The 19,619-nt window shown below is 47.0% G+C and overlaps 3 protein-coding genes across 3 annotated transcripts in view; 1 reads left to right on the top strand and 2 right to left on the bottom strand.

Moving 5' to 3' along the window:
- The window catches only part of LOC309550702 (uncharacterized protein), a 975,511-nt gene that overhangs the window by 862,658 nt on the left and 93,234 nt on the right, over window positions 1-19,619 (bottom strand). The gene's annotated exons all lie outside the window — the stretch shown is intronic.
- The window catches only part of LOC309549980 (uncharacterized protein), a 94,754-nt gene that overhangs the window by 35,192 nt on the left and 39,943 nt on the right, over window positions 1-19,619 (top strand). The window lies entirely within an intron of this gene.
- Window positions 566-18,340, bottom strand: LOC309549979 (zinc finger protein 547-like; the record flags this gene model as incomplete). Its single annotated transcript, XM_082250455.1, has 3 exons — window positions 18,269-18,340; window positions 844-1,035; window positions 566-757 (listed from the first exon to the last, which is right to left on the bottom strand). Exons 2-3 carry the CDS (start codon window positions 1,018-1,020, stop codon window positions 566-568), a joined length of 369 nt encoding a protein of 122 aa, XP_082106581.1. The 5' UTR covers window positions 1,021-1,035; window positions 18,269-18,340.

Consider the following 19,619-nt stretch of genomic DNA (forward strand, 5'->3'; position numbering starts at 1 on the left):
GTGAGAATGGGGGGGGGGGGACAACCAAGATGAAGTCTGGACTGATCCTGAAAACCTCCATCGTTGGGTTATTGACTCCTCTCTCATTATTACTGAGAGCCCAAAGTCCAAAAGTTTGAGGATGTTATCACATTATTATCAACATGTAAAAGTCTGTGCTCCAATCAAATAATCAGATATAAAATGTCCAGCTGGTAGAAAATGGGTGTAACAAAAGAGAATACAAATTATGTGTGTATATATAGCAGTGGGTAGAGAGAAGAGGGCAGAAGTTATGACTATGTAATGTAGAACATGTATCTCAGATAGGACTATATTGCATAAGATACAACAGATAGGACTCTATAGTATCAGAATAATGTAATGTACAACATAGAGTATATATAATGCAGGGGTTAGGCGTATGTAATGTACAATATAAATTATACAGTTTAAGGGTCGTGACTCATAATATTGGTATTCAGTAATCAGTGGTGTCCTAAATGCTCACATGAGACAAGTTGCAGAGGTCCCACACCGCTGCCTCCCATCTCCTGAGACTGAATACATTGTTTCTATGTGTTTATCAGATGATGGGGGATCTAGGTGGAGCCTCCGTACTGCTCTCTCCTTTACAATAAAGTCTCCTCTTACCCGGTGATGTGAGGGGCGGCTGATTCTCCATCATGACGTCCTTGTAGAGATCCTTGTGTCCTTCTAAATACTCCCACTCCTCCATGGAGAAATAGACAGTGACATCCTGACACCTTATAGGAACCTGACACACACAATGATACAGTCAGCATCCAGACACATCCCTTGTCTGTTACTGGATAATGTCCCAGGATTCCCAGTACCGCTCACCTCTCCTGTCAGCAGCTCCATCATCTTCTTGGTGACTTCTAGAATCTTCTGTGTGTTGAGTCTTGTAGGGATCAGGGATGGAGGTGGGGGGATGGTGATGGGATTCTGGATTCTCGAGGATCTCGTGGTCATATTATGAGATCTCCTTCTTGTGTCATTTTCAATAGATTTCTTCATTATTACTGTACAGTTCTGTGTTATACAAAGATAAATATCACTCTCCCACAGGGACGTCCTAATATCCTCATGGACCTCTGGGCAAATTAATGCAATGGGGCCCCTACCAGCCTGCTCACATTTACTAAAATAAAAAAATTAATAGTTGATAGAATTAAACATATATTTATTAGAACTTTCAATATATTAGGATTTTATAAAATGAGAATACATGACACAAGTCAAAGACTAATCAACACAGAGAAGAGGGGAGTAGAAGGCACAACATAGGGGAGTAGAGGGACACCGTACAGAAGGGCACAGTACAGGGGAGTAGAAGGGCATGGTATACTCGGGAAGAACTAGTTTCGTATCTACAGCAAATTCCTTTAACTGAGGCTGATAGATTGGCGTTGGAGTCATGCTGATGACATGCTTTTGTATTTGGCAGATGCTGGTTACTCTTTGTCCATGGCCTTGGATGTAGTGGAGCATTTTGGATGCTACTCAGGTTTTAAAGTCAATTGGGGTAAGTCGGTCGTCTTCCCCTTTGACCCTAGCGTGGTACCGGTCATGACAGCTGCACATACAATCCAAGTGGTGAATAAATTTAAATACTTAGGGGTGGAAATTCAGCAACCTATACAATCTTATGTTGAAAATAATATTTCCCCAATGGTGCAAAGGCTCAGACAGACTCTATCCACGTGGATTAAATTGCCCCTTAACCTAATGGGAAGAATTAACATCTTTAAAATTGTATATTTTTTTTTTTTTTTGTATTTAATATGTTTTTTATTGAGTTTTATACAGATTATACAAGCATGAAAGAAAGAATGGAAAAAGGGGGATCTCCCCAAATTATATACAGTTAGGCAATCCCTGCTCGTCATAACTAGAACCGATGCAGAAAACATACGGTTTAATATACCTACAAAAATCAATATTTCTGGGATTATTAAGCATTTTAGTCCAGTTGTTTAAGCGGGGGCTCTCCACTAAAGAGAGGAGAGGAAGAAAAGAAAAGAGAGAAAAAAAAAAAAAAGGAAGGAGGTCCCTTGGTGTTTCACCAGTCTTGACGTTCTAACCTAGAGAGGCCTCAGCCATATATGAAGCGTATATGTTAGTGTGGGTAAATGTTAACCAACATGACCAAATCTTACGTGCCAGAGATGCCTGACCATGAAGATCTAATGTCATGTCTTCCAGGTAGTAAGTACGGTCGACTGCCCGCAGCCATTGAGGTATCGAGAGGACTGTAGACTGTTTCCAATATTTTGGGATTAATGCTTTGGCTGCATTTAAAAGGTGAGGGGTAATAGACTTTCGATACTGGGCCGGAGGAAGTTTAGTGTCATGGAATAAGACAGACAACGGATCCCTAGCAATAGGTAAACCCTGAATCTCTTCAATTAAAGATAGTACGCTAGTCCAAAAGGGTCGAATTGCTGGGCAGAACCACCATATATGTGCGTGCGTAGCTCTAAGCCCACAGCCTCTCCAACAGGCAGCCGAGAGAGATGGTGTCATCCTCTGTAGCCTAACGGGGGAGTAGTGCCATCTAGTGAGAAACTTATAATTGGCTTCTGCTGTCCGCGCCGATGTTCCTGAACTATGAGACAATTGAAGAATAACCTCCTCCTGTGTCGGCGAAAAAGTACATTTAAAATCTAGTTGCCACTGTTTCAAAAAATGTGGGGTGGAGTTGGGGCTTAATGCGTCCAATGCCTTATAAAACTTTGATAATAAACCTTTACTTGATTCAGGGCGTGCTAGGATTTGTTCAATCGGGTTCAGGGAGTGTATGTTGCGTAAGGGGTAAGGCAGTTTTTTCACAAATTGCTGGAGTTGGTGGTATTTCCAACAATCCATAAATGTCTTTGGTGAGGCCTGGCATATTTTAGAGAATGGGAGTATTCCTTCCATCCCCGTTATATGATGCAACAGCGTAGCATTGGCCTGTGGTAGCCACTGGGAGAAAGAGTGATCTTTATAACCAGGCGGGAAAAGGTTATGGCCTAAAATCGGCATAAGCGGTGAGTTGTATGGAATTTTATGGAGCCTATGAAGCCGATCCCAGACGCGGAAAACCGAACTGGTTAAAGGCGAAATGGTGTCAGCAAAATTTCTAGTCTCCGGCGGTATCCAAAGTTGAGTATATAATGCTGTATTTGCCAGCTTCTGCTCCAGCTGAACCCAGAGCTTTTCCTCTGTATGAAATTTCCAATCGGCTATCCGAACCAGGGAGATGGCATTCAAGTATTTAAAGTTTAAAATTGTATATTTTGAAAAGAAAGGGGTGCGCTGATTAGGTGAAAGGCTGCAACCAGATGATAGGACGTGTATATGTTTAAAAGTGATGGTGCGCTTTTCTTAAATGTGAAAAATCATATATTGAACAATATATAACAAAAATGGGAAAAAAAAAACCCAATCGAAATCACAGTGATGGGTGAGTAGGTGTAAAATGAACAAACAAAATTATCAAATAACACTCAATGTGACTATACAAATAAACATTAAAATAAAAGTCCATTGAATAATGTGATCCAAAATGTGAAAAATGGTGAAGAGAATCCAATTAAAAATCAAGGTGATGATGTAGTGTTCCCTCCACCGGGTGAAATGCCTCCTTACCTGGCGGAAAGAAGGTAAGTGCCTGATAATGATATTCTAATATGGAAAAACCAGTGTTCTAATTCCACCTGCACACGTGCAAGGTCACCCAGGTGATAAATAAATACAAGCCTCTTACCAGATGTAAGAGACAATCAAGCCTCTAAATATCCTGATCATGAGGATGCTTCCTTAACACCATGGATGGATGAAATCATTCACACTTTCTTCCCTCTGTATAAGCCAACGTGTGTCTCCTATCCTTTTGGGGTGATAGACTCCCCGCGATGTTCCTCCCTCCTGCTCACCGCACGGAATTCTGGAACAAGTAGTTCACTCTCTGGTTTCCACCAATAGAATTGAACTGCAAAGAACTACAATCCCGTCATGCAGCGCAGAAGGCACGTGACGCAAGAAGTCACGTGCCTTCTGCGCTGCATGACGGGATTGTAGTTCTTTGCAGTTCAATTCTATTGGTGGAAACCAGAGAGTGAACTACTTGTTCCAGAATTCCGTGCGGTGAGCAGGAGGGAGGAACATCGCGGGGAGTCTATCACCCCAAAAGGATAGGAGACACACGTTGGCTTATACAGAGGGAAGAAAGTGTGAATGATTTCATCCATCCATGGTGTTAAGGAAGCATCCTCATGATCAGGATATTTAGAGGCTTGATTGTCTCTTACATCTGGTAAGAGGCTTGTATTTATTTATCACCTGGGTGACCTTGCACGTGTGCAGGTGGAATTAGAACACTGGTTTTTCCATATTAGAATATCATTATCAGGCACTTACCTTCTTTCCGCCAGGTAAGGAGGCATGTCACCCGGTGGAGGGAACACTACATCATCACCTTGATTTTTAATTGGATTCTCTTCACCATTTTTCACATTTTGGATCACATTATTCAATGGACTTTTATTTTAATGTTTATTTGTATAGTCACATTGAGTGTTATTTGATAATTTTGTTTGTTCATTTTACACCTACTCACCCATCACTGTGATTTCGATTGGGTTTTTTTTTCCCATTTTTGTTATATATTGTTCAATATATGATTTTTCACATTTAAGAAAAGCGCACCATCACTTTTAAACATAAAATTGTATATTTGCCTCGATTTCTTTATCTATTTTGGCAGGCCCTGGTGTATCTCCCAAAAAAACTCTTCTCCAATATTGAAGCCCTGCTTACATCATTTAAACGGGGGGTGAAGCCGGCTAGGATATCCTTGAATACCTTGAAACTCCCTACATGGGGGGGTTGGCAGTCCCAGACCTCCAAGCATATTTTTTGGCTGCTCAGCTGACTCATGTTCATGCATGGCTCTTTCCTGACTCGCTTGCCAAATGCTGCGGTTACCACTCTTGCAGCGGTGATGGAATCATATGAGGCCTTACTGAACTCACTGTACCGGAGGGGCCCTTATCCCTCAGGAGGAGCGGCGATTTTGAAACCTTATTATAAAATCACACATTTTGTGTAACAAACAATTGGGGGATCTTCCTTCAATAAATTTCTCAATACCCTCTTATGGTTCAACCCATATTTGCAGGAATTCTATAAAATGGTAGAACCCCAGAGGTGGACGAACTTCGAGCTCAAATATGCACATCAGTTATTTTCTGACCGTACTTTCAAAACTTTCCCTATGTTCAGGGCGGAGCTGGGTGTGCCTTCCAATTACTGGTTTCAATACCAACAGCTTAGACATGCGGTGGCAGCGCAGTTTGGCCTACGGGGGGGGGGGTACATGCTCCCTTGCTGTTGGAGAGGGAACTCATGGATGCTGATCATAACAAACTTATTTCCAAATACTATTCTTTGCTGATGTAAGATTCTGGTACCTCCGGTACACTTAATCACCACTTTCCTCTGTAATGCGTCCCACCTTTCTCTTCAGGTGGTACGCATATACCTTTAAGAACGATGATGTCACTGCTGAGCGCCGCAGAGCGGCTATTTCAACCGCCGGCGGTCTCACTCACATTGTTCATTCAACCTGCCTTGTTATCCACATGCTTTCAAGCCTGTCTCTCGATCGGAACCTCCAGCTATTCCCTCTACCTGGAGCAGACCGGAACCTCGCTACTGATCCCTGTATCTCGCTACCGGACCATCACTTATCTACTGGACCTCTCTAAACTACTAACATTACAAGTGATAAGTACCCCGCAGGGGAACCCTCCATAACCTTATTGCACTATCTACCTATGCACATTAAGGACTGTTACTACCTATCTATACTATCCTATCATCTGCACTGTTACATAGATTGCTAGCTCTTCAGCCTACTACCATCTATCATCTGCACTGCTGCATAGATTGCTAGCTCTCCTGTCTACTACTATCTATCCTTGCACTTGGTTAGTCTATCCTGTATTTATCATCTGCTGTCCTCACCACCTGTTAGCATACTCGATACTAACCTATCTGCATTCCTAAATACCATCTTGAACTCTCCTATACAAACCTATCAAGTGATTACCATCCTTGTCACTGTTCACACCTGTCCCTTCAGCACATCACCTTCATACTATCATATACATCCTATCACTCCAGGAACATCTCATTGAGTGTGTATATATCTGTATGTTGAAGCTGACAGGCCCACGGTGATGAGTCCTGGAGAGTTGGATCTGGTATTCAACACATCTCTACATGACTACTGAGTGGAGATTTTGCAGCTGTAAATCCAGCCTACAATAAAAACGCAGGAGCGTTACAGCTGATGACTGGCTGTGCCACGAGACTAACTAAAATTAAAACTCAATGGCAAGCTGATCTGCCGCAGTTGGAGGAGGAATCCTGGGAGGAGGTAGTTGAGTCTAAATTATCCGGGCTCATAGCGGCAGGGGATAAGGTGATACAGCTGAATTATCTACATAGGATTTATTATACTCCGTATAGATTATATAAAATGGGGAGACTCCAATCGTCTGAATGTCAGAGATGCCAGGCAGGAATAGGAGATTTCTTTCACATGGTTTGGGTGTGCCCGAGGGTGCAGGAGTTTTGTAAGGGGGTGTACAAGTTTATAGAGGAGAAACTGGCACTTCCGAATATCTGTTGTCCAGATAGATGCTTGTTGGGGAATCTGGGTCAGGAAGATCTTAGGCAGTCCCAGAAGGTCCTGTTACGAATCCTATTCTATTATGCTAAAAAGATGGGAGTGCTCCACTGGAAGAAACCAGAGCCTCCTGGGGTGGGAGCGTGGGGGGAACTTCTCAATAATGCTTTACCATTATAAAAGCTAACCTGGCACGAGGTTGTCCTAAAAATGTTGATAAACTGTGGCACGATTGGGTGGAATCGGTTTCGGGATCTATTTATGTATAAGGGGGAAGGGTAAAATGGGTGCCTAGTGAGTTGATGGATGGTGGAGGAGGTCTCACCTGCCCAATGACTCTTGTGCTATAATGGGATGTTATTGTTGTCAATTTATTACTCCTTCGTTAGAACTGATTGGCTCTCAATCTATATTTGTGGATATGTGCTTCATCTTTACTTTGCTACTGATTCGCATATGCTCATGGGTTGGTTAGTTGGTTTGATACTTTGAATACAACTTTACAAAAAAAAAGAAAGGGGGGATGGGAAATGTTTATATGTTGGGTCTACGGGATTGGCTCCTTCTTTCTTGTATTTTTGATACTTGTGTCACTATGTTACGGATTGATATGTCCCGCATTTTTTGTATTTTTGTTTGTTCCTTTTGTGTTTTACACTAATAAACTTACCTTTTTTTTTAAAAAAAAGGCACGTTAAAGGGAAGTAAAAGTGCACAGTACAGGGGAGTAGAGGGGCACAGTACAGGGGAGTAGAGGGGCACGGTGCAGGGGAGTAGAAGGACACAGTACAGGGAAGTAGAAGGGCACAGTGCAGGGGAGTAGAAGGGGTCCGTACAGTACAGGGGAGTAAAGGGGCACAATGCAGGGGAGTAGAGGGGCACGGTGCAGGGGAGTAGAGAGGGCACGGTGCAGGGGAGTAGAGAGGGCACGGTGCAGGGGAGTAGAGAGGACACGGTGCAGGGGAGTAGAATGGCACGGTGCTGGGGAGTAGAAGGGCACAGTACAGGGGAGTTTAAAGGGCACAGTACAGGGGAGTAGGAGGACACCGTACAGTAGAGGGGCACAGTACAGGGGAGTAAAGGGGCACAATGAGTATAAGGGCACACTACAGGGCAGTAGAGAGGCACAGTACAGGGGAGTAGAAGGGCACAGTACAGGGGAGTAGAAGGGCACAGTACAGGGGAGTAGAAGGGCACAGTACAGGGGAGTAGAAGGGCACAATACAGGGGATTGGGTCCCTCTTTTAAATCTATATTAACATTTCCTGCCATTTTGGCACGTTTCTAGTATTTCTATCTAATGTTAGGCTGTTTAATTTAACCAGCTCTGAGGAAGGGAGCTTGACTCCTGAAACGTGTCAGCAGTCCTATCTTCAAGGACATGTTCCAGTTCATGTATGGTGGATTCTTGTAACACAATTTTATTATCTTCATGTCTGTGAGTATGCATTTGCCATTTTATTAAAAATTTTATAAACAGTGACCACGGGTAATGCACTAGGTGTTTGCGCCTTCTTTCTCTTTTCTTTTATGTACCCATGTTGGAGTTCCCTGCCTGAGGAGAGCAGCACGACAGTCTTCCCCTTCGGAGTGAGCGCTTGGCTGAATTGTTTATTTAATTTAGTTCATGTGTGGTATGTATGTCTGGTTTTTGACCACAAGATGGCGCCATTTTCCGGTCTGGTGATTTCAATTTTAACTTTAATCCTGTGATTACTTTTGTCCAACACCAATCATCACAATTGGTTAAATATATATTGATATTTTGATATGGATATCATTTAATAATTTTGGCTGATCACTGTGTTGGAATATACACAGATTCTGTATGGGATTGCTTTGGGGATGATCTGTGTAGGCAAATGTCAGCCGGATATCGGTATACATTGTTGTGTGTGATATTGCAATGATATACGGGAGATGGAACGCACAACAGAAGTCTACTACTTCCGGTTGCTGGAACGCAATCCTATGTCCCGCCCACCTCCAGTTATTTTAAGTATATATACCTGTCGTCGTTGTTTGGCCACACCCCTGACGACATCATATCGTGGTGAAACGTGTAGGGAGGAGCCAGCGGCGTATGATGCTTTCACAGACTGGAGACGCGGCGGCCATCTTGTCGGTTTGAAACGACTACTCGTGGATAAACCGTGGATATGTTGGACATTACGGAAAGCTTTTGCTTTAATGTAAGTGACTATTACTTGAAATAAATAGTTTATGATATATACACTATGAGAGGTGTCCTGCTTATCTTCACATGACCCAATTGGATTATGGAGACCAAGGGAGAAGAGTATTGAGGAGGAACGTTGAGAAGAGTTCACTGCCATTTGCGCCTTATATAGGATCTGCTGCCAACATTCACCTTTGTAATGAGGGTCGGTGCGAACTGGGAAGAGGCTGTGTGATTGGGTGTTGGTGGTGGTCCTCACAGCATTAATAGAACTGCCTCTTTGAACTGATTAGTGCTGCACTTATTTAAATTTTTTATCGATCTTTTGTAATATTCAAGATATGGTGTTAGCTACTTTTTATGTTTATTAATTTTTACAACTAACCATCTATGCCAGGTGCAGCATATTATCACTTACACAGTACAGGGGAGTAGAAGGGCACAGTACAGGTGGGGGTACAAGAGCACAGTACATGGGAATAGAAGGGCGCGGTACAGGGGAGTAGAGGGGCACAGTACAGGGGATAGAAGGGCACAGTACAGATGGGCAGGAGGGCACAGTACAGGTGGGGGTGGGAGGGCACAGTACAGGGGAGTAGAAGGGCACAGTACAGGGGAGTAGAGGGACACTGTACAGGGGAGTAGAAAAGCACAGTACAGGGGAGTAGAAAAGCACGGTACAGGGAAGTAAAAGGGCACGGTACAGGGGAGTAAAAGGGCACGGTACAGGGGAGTAAAAGGGCACGGTATAGGGGAGGAGAAGGGCACAGTACAGGGGAGTATAGAGGCATAGTACAGGGGATTACAAGGGCACATTACAGGGGAGAAAAAGGACACGGTACAGGGAAGTAGAAGGGCACGGTACAGGGGAGGAGAAGGGCACAGTACAGGGGAGGAGAAGGGCACAGTACAGGGGAGGAGAAGGGCACGGTACAGGGGAGGAGAAGGGCACGGTACAGGGGAGGAGAAGGGCACGGTACAGGGAAGTAGAAGGGCGCGGTACAGGGGAGGAGAAGGGCACGGTACAGGGGAGGAGAAGGGCACAGTATAGGGGAGGAGAAGGGCACGGTACAGGGGAGTAGAAGGGCACGATACCGGGGAGTAGAAGGGCACGATACAGGGGAGTAGAGGGGCACGGTGCAGGGGAGTAGAGGGGCACGGTGCAGGGGAGTAGAGGGGCACAGTACAGATGGGCAGGAGGGCACAGTACAGGTGGGGGTGGGAGGGCAAAGTACAGGTGGGGGTGGGAGGGCACAGTACAGGGGAGTAGAAGGGCACGGCGCAGGGGAGTAGAAGGGCACGGTGCAGGGGAGTAGAGGGGCACGGTGCAGGGGAGTAAAGGGGCACAGTGCAGGGGAGTAGAGGGGCACAGTGCAGGGGAGTAGAGGGGCACAGTGCAGGGGAGTAGAAGGGCATAGTGCAGGGTTTAGAAGGGCACAGTACAGAGGGTAGGAGGTACAGTACAGGTGGGGGTGGGAGGGCACAATACAGGGGGGCAGGAGAGCACAGTAAAAGGGGCAGGAGAGCACAGTACGGGGGGCAGGAGAGCACAGTATAGGAGGGCAGGAGTGCCCAATACAGGTGGTGGTGGGAGGGCACATTACAGAAGGGGGGGTAAGGAGGGCACAGTATATGGTGCAGTAATGTATAATACAGAGATGGTCTCCTCGAGCAGAGCAGCGCAGGGAAGTTGCTGTCACAGATCTTACCTGTTCTGGCAGCCTGTCACTGGGCTAAACCTGATCACATTTAAACAGACTTGTTGGTTATTAGTAGTCCTTTCCTTCCACACTGTGTCTGTGTGAGGAATGGAGAGCTGTTAATTGTAGACATGTGCAATTTGTTTCGGTCTGAATGTAAATTCTGACACATTTTTGGTTATACAGAGATTCGGAAATTCATTTAATTTTTTTTGTTTATTCATTTTCTATCGACTTCTAAAATTTCGGGTTGATTTGAATTTGGATCGGTCGCAAAAGTGATCAACCGATTCGAATTCTGTGTGAAGATTAAGGAGTGGGCGGGGAAGCTGGCTGCCACATCCTTAACAACCATGACTCATCAGCTGTCAGCGGGCTTCCCTGCTGAGAGCTGAAATGTGAACAAAACAATAAAATAAAAATTAAAAAAATGGCATGGGGTCCCCCCAAGGATCGGTCGCAAAAGTGATCAACCGATTCGAATTCTGTGTGAAGATTAAGGAGTGGGCGGGGAAGCTGGCTGCCACATCCTTAACAACCATGACTCATCAGCTGTCAGCGGGCTTCCCTGCTGAGAGCTGAAATGTGAACAAAACAATAAAAGAAAAATAAAAAAAATGGCATGGGGTCCCCCAATCCTTACCAGACCCTTATCCAAGCATTAAGCCTGGCAGGCCAGGAAAGGGAGAGGGATAAGCAAACGCCCCCCCCCCTCCTGAACTATACCAGGCCACATGCCCTTAACATGGGAGGGTACTTTGGGGCAGGAGGGGCTCTGCCCCCCATTCCCAAAGCACCTTGTCCCCATGTTGATTGGGTCAGGGACCACTTCCCCACAACCATGGGCAGTAGTTGTGGGGCTATTTAACAAGGGAGTCTCCAGATCCTGGTTCCCCCATGTGAATGAGTAGGGGGTACATAGTACTCCCTACCCATTCACCAAAAAAAGTAAATTAATACAACACATTTTTTGTGACTATTCCTTCAATAAAAAACAATGTCCCCTGATGTAGATCCATCGGCAATAAAAGAAAAAAACTAATCGAATGCTCCCGCCAACTGCCTGCTCCACTGTCTGACATTTCTTAAATAACTAAGGAGCGGAGGCACCCGATGACGTCAGCAGTTGACCCTGCTCCCTTGTGAAATCATCGACCCAGCATGCCCCGGTAGGTGATGTCACAAGGGGGTGGGGTCACCTGCTGGTGTCATTGGGTGATTCCACCCTTAGTTATTTAAGAAATGTCAAAAAGATAAGAGAAGGCAGACGGTGGGAGTGTTCAATAAGGTCAGAGGTTTTTTTTTTTCAGGTTCTGGCATTGTGGCGGCGGCGTGATTGACGATAGATCTACATCGGGGGACATTGTTTTTTTATTTTTTAATAAAGGAATTGTCAAAAATTTGTGTTGGGTCTTTTTTCACTTTTTTGGTAAATGGGTAGGGGTGCAATGTACCCGATACTCATTCACATGGGGGGGCTGGAATCTGGGAGCCCCCTTGTTAAAGGGAGCTTCCAGATTCTAAAAAGCCCCCTGCCCACAGACCCCCCATAACCACCGCCCAGGGTTGTGCAAAAGAAGTCCTTGTCTCCACATGGGAACAATTTGCTTTGGAGTGGGGGGGGGGGGGCAGCAGTTCCCCTGCTGCAAAGCACCCCCCTCCCCCAAGTTGAGGGCATGCTAGCTTTCCACTTTTTCAATTTTTTTATTTTGGCGTGGGGTTCCCCTTAATGTCGAAGGGCCTGGCATGGATTGCGGGGAGGGACCCCACGCTGTTTTTTTCTGAATTTTTCTTTGTCAGCATTCTTTTGTTTAATTTTCAGATGTCAGTGGGGAAGCCCGCTAACAGCTGATGAGTCATCGGTGGTTAAGGACGCGCCGGTCAGCTTCACAGGCCCTCTTCTTAACAACCAACTATTCTCAAAAGTGTCAGTTAGTGTCCAATTTGTCTACAGCAATATCGCAGCCATTACTAGTAAAATACTGTACAGCCCATAGTTAGTAGATGCGATAACTTTTGCGCAAACCAATCAATATAAACTTATTGGGATTTTTTTTTACCACAAATACGTAGCAGAATATATATTTGCCTAAACTGATAAAGACATTTTTTTTACTTTTTTATTGGATGCTTTATAGCAGAAAGTATAAAACATTGTTTTTTTCCCCCCGAAATTGTAGGTCATTTTTTGTTTATAACACAAAAATGAAAAATCACACAGGTGATCAAATACCACCAAAAGAAAGCTCTATTTGTGGGAAAAAAAAAGGACATAAATTTTATTTGGGTATGGTGTTGCACGACCACGCAATTGTCCGTTAAAGTAGCACAGTGCTGCATAGCAAAAAAATGGCCTGGTCAGGAAGGGGGGTAAATCTTACAGAACTGAAGTAGTTAACCAGCAAGACTGGCAGTACATTGTTTACACTGATAATCAGGGCACTGATTGCCCATCAGTGCCACCTATCAGTGCTTATCCATGATGCCTATCAGTGCTTATCCATGATGCCTATCAGTGCTGCCTATCATTGCTTATCCATGATGCCTAACAGTGACCTCCTATCAGTGCTGCCTATCAGTGCTTATCCATGATACCTATCAGTGCCCAACAGTGCTGCCTATCAGTGCTTATCCATGATGCCTATCAGTGCTTATACATGACGCCTATCAGTGCCCATCAGTGCTGCCTATCAGTGCTTATCCATGATGCCTAACAGTGACCTCCTATCAGTGCTGCCTATCAGTGCTTATCCATGATACCTTTCAGTGCCCAACAGTGCTGCTTATCAGTGCTGCCTATCAGTGCTTATCCTTGATGCCTATCAGTGCCACCTAACAGTGACCTCCTATCAGTGCCCATCAGTGCCTCCTCAGCAGGACTCTGAGATGAGAGCATCTCTCTCATACAGTCCAGAGCCTGTACTGACACTTCCTCCTCCCTCACACGGATGTGAGAGGAGAGAGCCAATCTGCTCCTTCTCCTCCCGCCCCTCTCCTCCTGTGTGCACCATGGGAAGGGTGAACCCCAGCAGCTAAATGATCAAATTCAGCTTCTTAGCTTCACACTTCCCACAGTGCACACAGGAGGAGAGGGGCGCAGGGCCGGCGTTAGGGGGGGCAAACTGGGCAACTGCCCATGGCCCCGAGTGTCCAGGGGCCCCCAGCCGCCCCCTGTCAGCAGAGCGGAGGCAGCGTGACACTATGTGCCGGCGGGCGAAGGGCAGACTGATCATTCGGGCAGTCGGGCACTGCCCGAGGCCCGGTGGTTGAGGGGGGGGCCCCACAGCAGTCTGTCCCTGGAGGTGCCTACACACTCTTGCTCAGCTGAGGGGCGGGGCCACACGTTCCCGCCGCGGGGGGCAGCCAGAGTGCAGAGAGAGAAGAGAGCGGAAGACATCTCTCAGCCAGCCCAGCCGGCAGCCACCCACAGGTTGTGACAGGTACGTGGAGATTTCTAGTCTGCTCTGCCTCTGCTGGCTGCTACTGTGCTTATCTGTGAAGTTCGTGCAGGAGAATGGAGATTAAGAGTCTGCTGCCTGCTACTGTGCTTATCTGTGTAAGTTCCGATTCCGAAGCACAGTAGCAAGGGGAGGGGGAGGGGGTGTCAGTGTGCTACATTTATAGGCTTTGGAAGCAGCCCTTAATATGGTGGGAAACAAATTTTGTCAAAGCAATTCCAACCTCTCTCTCTCTGGAATTGCTTTTTTTTTAGACTCTGTGACTTTTTTTAGACTCAGACTCTATGGTGAATTGTGTGGTGTCGGGGGTGGGGGCGTGACACAGCAGTGCTGACTTTGGTGGGGAGATCACATATTGGTGGAGGTGTCAGTGGTGGTGTAGGGGGGGATGACACAGCAGTGGTGAATTTTGTGGGGAAATCACATACTGGTAGGGGGTCTGTGGCACAAACCCCCTACCAATATGTGATTTTCCCACAAAATTCACCACTGCTGTGTCATTCCCCCCCCCTTACCACCACTGACACCCCCACCAATATGTAATCTCACCAAATTCACCACTGCTGTGTCATACCCCACATATTTCACCACTGACACCCCCCTCACCCCAACATGTGATCTCCCCACCAAATTCACCAATCACCACCATTGTATCATACCCCCCCGCACGCAATTCACCGCTGATCTCCTCACCAAATTCACCACTGCTTTGTCATTCGGAGGGAATGACAAAGCAGTGGTAAATTTGGTGAGGAGATCAGCGGTGAATTGCGTGCGGGGGGGTATGATACAATGGTGGTGTAGCCCCCCCAAAACCACACAATTCACCACTGACACCCCCCACCCTAATATGTGATCCCCCACCAAATTCACCACTGCTGTGTCACCCCCCCCTTACACCCCACAAAATGTGATCTCCCCCAAATTCAATACTGCTCTCATTCCCCAACACACAATTCACCACTGACACTCGGGGCTGACGATTCAGCACTGCCCCCCCCCCCCACCAATATATGATCTCCCCCCAAATTCAACACAACACTGTGATCCCCCCCATCCCAATATGCGATCCCCTTCAGACCTGATCATTCACTACTACCTATCCCCCCCCCCCCCCCCCCGTCCCGACGTCACCTTCCCGCCCGCCGTCAGAGAAGAGGCAGTGGGCGGCACGCATGGAGGAAGAATAGTCTAGTGTCCGGTCAGAGGACACCGGTCCGACCAAGTCGCGACGCCATGGAGGAGGAAGAAGTCGACTCCCGAGCAGCATGGTCACCAGGGAGTCGGGACATGCTGGTCAGGTCACTGTGCATTGATGGGGGACATGCTATGCTGGTCACTGTGCATTGAATGGGAACATGCTGGTCACTGTGCATTGATGGGGGACATGCTGGACACTGTGCATTGATGGGGGACATGCTGGACACTGTGCATTGATGGGGGACATGCTGGACACTGTGCATTGATGGGGGACATGCTGGTCACTGTGCATTGATGGGGACATGCTGGTCACTGTGCATTGATGGGGGACATGCTGGTCACTGTGCATTGATGGGGGACATGCTGGTCACTGTGCATTGATGGGGGACATGCTGGTCACTGTGCATTGATGGGGGACATGCTGGTCACTGTGCATTGATGGGGGACATGCTGGTCACTGTGCATTGATGGGGGACTTGCTGGTCACTGTGCATTGATGGGGGACATGCTGGACACTGTGCATTGATGGGGGACATGCTGGTCACTGTGCATTGATGGGGGACATTCTGGACACTGTGCATTGGTGGGGGACATGCTGGTCACTATGCATTGATGGGGGACATGCTGGTCACTGTGCATTGATGGGGGACATGCTGGTCACTGTGCATTGATGGGGGACATGCTGGTCACTGTGCATTGACGGGGGACATGCTGGTCACTGTGCATTGAATGGGGGCATTCTGGACACTGTGCATTGATGGGGGACATGCTGGTCACTGTGCATTGATGGGGACATGCTGGTCACTGTGCATTGATGGGGGACTTGCTGGTCACTGTGCATTGATGGGGGACATGCTGGTCAGGTCACTGTGCATTGATGGGGGACATGCTATGCTGGTCACTGTGCATTGAATGGGAACATGCTGGTCACTGTGCATTGATGGGGGACATGCTGGACACTGTGCATTGATGGGGGACATGCTGGACACTGTGCATTGATGGGGGACATGCTGGACACTGTGCATTGATGGGGGACATGCTGGTCACTGTGCATTGATGGGGGACATGCTGGTCACTGTGCATTGATGGGGGACATGCTGGTCACTGTGCATTGATGGGGACATGCTGGTCACTGTGCATTGATGGGGGACATGCTGGTCACTGTGCATTGATGGGGGACATGCTGGTCACTGTGCATTGATGGGGGACATGCTGGTCACTGTGCATTGATGGGGGACATGCTGGTCACTGTGCATTGATGGGGGACATGCTGGTCACTGTGCATTGATGGGGGACATGCTGGTCACTGTGCATTGATGGGGGACATGCTGGTCACTGTGCATTGATGGGGGACATGCTGGTCACTGTGCATTGATGGGGGACTTGCTGGTCACTGTGCATTGATGGGGGACATGCTGGACACTGTGCATTGATGGGGACATGCTGGTCACTGTGCATTGATGGGGGACATGCTGGTCACTGTGCATTGATGGGGGACATGCTGGACACTGTGCATTGGTGGGGGACATGCTGGTCACTATGCATTGATGGGGGACATGCTGGTCACTGTGCATTGATGGGGGACATGCTGGTCACTGTGCATTGATGGGGGACATGCTGGTCACTGTGCATTGAATGGGGACATGCTGGTCACTGTGCATTGAATGGGGGCATTCTGGACACTGTGCATTGATGGGGGACATGCTGGTCACTGTGCATTGATGGGGACATGCTGGTCACTGTGCATTGATGGGGGACTTGCTGGTCACTGTGCATTGATGGGGGACATGCTGGACACTGTGCATTGATGGGGGACATGCTGGTCACTGTGCATTGATGGGGGACATGCTGGACACTGTGCATTGATAGGGGACATGCTGGTCACTGTGCATTGATGGGGGACATGCTGGACACTGTGCATTGGTGGGGGACATGCTGGACACTGTGCATTGGTGGGGGACATGCTGGTCACTATGCATTGATGGGGGACATGCTGGTCACTGTGCATTGATGGGGGACATGCTGGTCACTGTGCATTGATGGGGGACATGCTGGTCACTGTGCATTGAATGGGGGCATTCTGGACACTGTGCATTGATGGGGGACATGCTGGTCACTGTGCATTGATGGGGGACATGCTGGTCACTGTGCATTGATGGGGGACATGCTGGTCACTGTGCATTTGATGGGGGACATGCTGGTCACTGTGCATTGATAGGGGACATGCTGGTCACTGTGCATTGAATGGGGACATGCTGGTCACTGTGCATTGAATGGGGACATGCTGGTCACTGTGCATTGAATGGGGACACGCTGGTCATTCTTGAACCAACCTAATGATTGTTTGTTAAGTCACGCAATTTTTTTACAGTGTAATCCGTCAATGGTGATAGTATTAGAGTTTTTATTCTATATTTGTTGCCCTGGGGCTTTCTATTTAGTGTAAATGAGTAGCGCTATGTGCAGAGCTGTTTATGTTCTTTATATGGCTCTGCAGCTCCTCACCCAGGCCTACTTATAATAGATCTGGGTGAGGAGCAGTAAACATAATAGAATATTATAATTGATGTGATTATAATGATTATAATTAATTTAATGTTTTTTAATTAAAGCATATTTTTATGTAGTTGTATGTTTTATTTGGCTAAATTGATTAAATGCGCCTATATTTTTGGTAGAATATAAAAAAATTTGGGGCCCCACTTTTAGGTTTGCCCAGGGCCACACTTTGTCTAAAACCGGCCCTGGAGGGGCGGGAGGAGAAGGAGCAGATTGGCTCTCTCCTCTCACATCCATGTGAGGGAAGGGGAACTGTTAGTGCAGGCTCCGGGCTGTATGAGAGATGCTCTCAGTTCAGAGCCCTGCAGTCAGCAACACCGCTGGGGCCCCCCCGACCCTGGTAGTTCCACCACTGGTAAATACAATTTATATATTCATAGTACTTGTGTGGATGTCATTATTGATCAGCAGAACATCAGAAGACTTAAAGTGACTCTGAATACCTCCCAGGGTACAGCGGAGTCAGATTTAACCCCTTCATTACACTCACCTCTCCAGTCAGCAGGCTGAGGATCTCCAGGGTGAGGTTCAATATCGTCTCATTCCAGGGAAATTCCTTCCTTACATTTGTAGCACCACCCCCGCAGGAGCTGCTGATTATATTATTGGGTCTACACCCTGCCTAACAACCCAATCAAATTGGCTCGATCCCTCCTCAGGCACAACTGACCCAGAATAGGACTGGACTATCAAATAGATACACAGGTTGGAATACAATACTTCACTATGCAACAATACCTTGTTACCTTCTTGAATAGTAGTCCTTCTGGGTGACACAATAGAACAACGCACAAGATTGTAATTAACCAAACTTAGTTTACTATGTATCAAATTGAATAGAGGAGATACAATACAATACAATACAAGTCCATAAAAGGTTATTTAAAACAGCTTTAAAAAGGTAAAAGAATACCCCCACACTCCTCCTGCATTAAGGCTAGACACAGTACCAGGTAGGTGGGCCTATCTGAGTCCCTCCCCCAGAGTTCTCTTCTTTCTTGTTGATCTTCGCTAGCAAGGTTATTGAATAGAGCTCATTTGTAATCCAGATTAGGAATAAAGATCAAGAGAGAAAAAACAACGAGCTGTTAGTTGTCACCGCAGGGTGTCTGCGTAACTGAGCAATAACTTCTGCGAGAGAGATAAGCCTCTGGCGACTCCTTTACAGACCTTATTGTTTGTCTATGAGTCTCCTGAGAGAGTATGGTGATAAACCCCGGGGTTTTATCACCTCCTGCTGCGCTACCGCTATCTGTAGATAAAACTGTCTCTTCAGCAGATAAAGTCAGTTATTGGGCATGTGCCCTCTCACCAACAGAAGTTTCTCCTTCGCGCGCTTCCACTGCGGTCTCAGTCCTTTGGCTATATGCCAGCCGCGCGGGGTCCTTCTGGCGGATGACTTCCGGTCTCGGCAAACAGCAGTATGACCTCCAGGAATGTGCCTCGTGCTTGAGATGGGACGGTTCCACGTCGTCCCTCCAGGCTAAAAGGCTCTGGCCCAATATCCAGTGTCAGTCCTTCACTCTCGCTCGCTGGTTCCTCAGAGTCCAGCGCAGAAAGGCCCCCCGCCTTCGCGCGCTTCTCTCTTCCTTTAAATAACCTCCCCCATAGTGCCGTGCGGTGCAGCCGTGCACCCTGGATCTTGCAAAGCAGCCTGGGAGATGTAGTTTCTTCATCTTGTGAAAAGGAAGTCACAGCCCGGGAAATTCCATGCAGCTACCACTAGAGGGAGCCTAGTTCCTTCCCACATATCAAACAGTGTCTTTAGGCATGTTTAACCCCGCTACACACTCCCCCCACTTGAGAAACTTTGGTCCCCAAAGAGGTCAACAGTATGTACC

This window comes from Pelophylax lessonae (assembly GCF_965119305.1).
Source record: "Pelophylax lessonae genome assembly, chromosome: 3".
Lineage (NCBI taxonomy): Eukaryota > Metazoa > Chordata > Amphibia > Anura > Ranidae > Pelophylax > Pelophylax lessonae.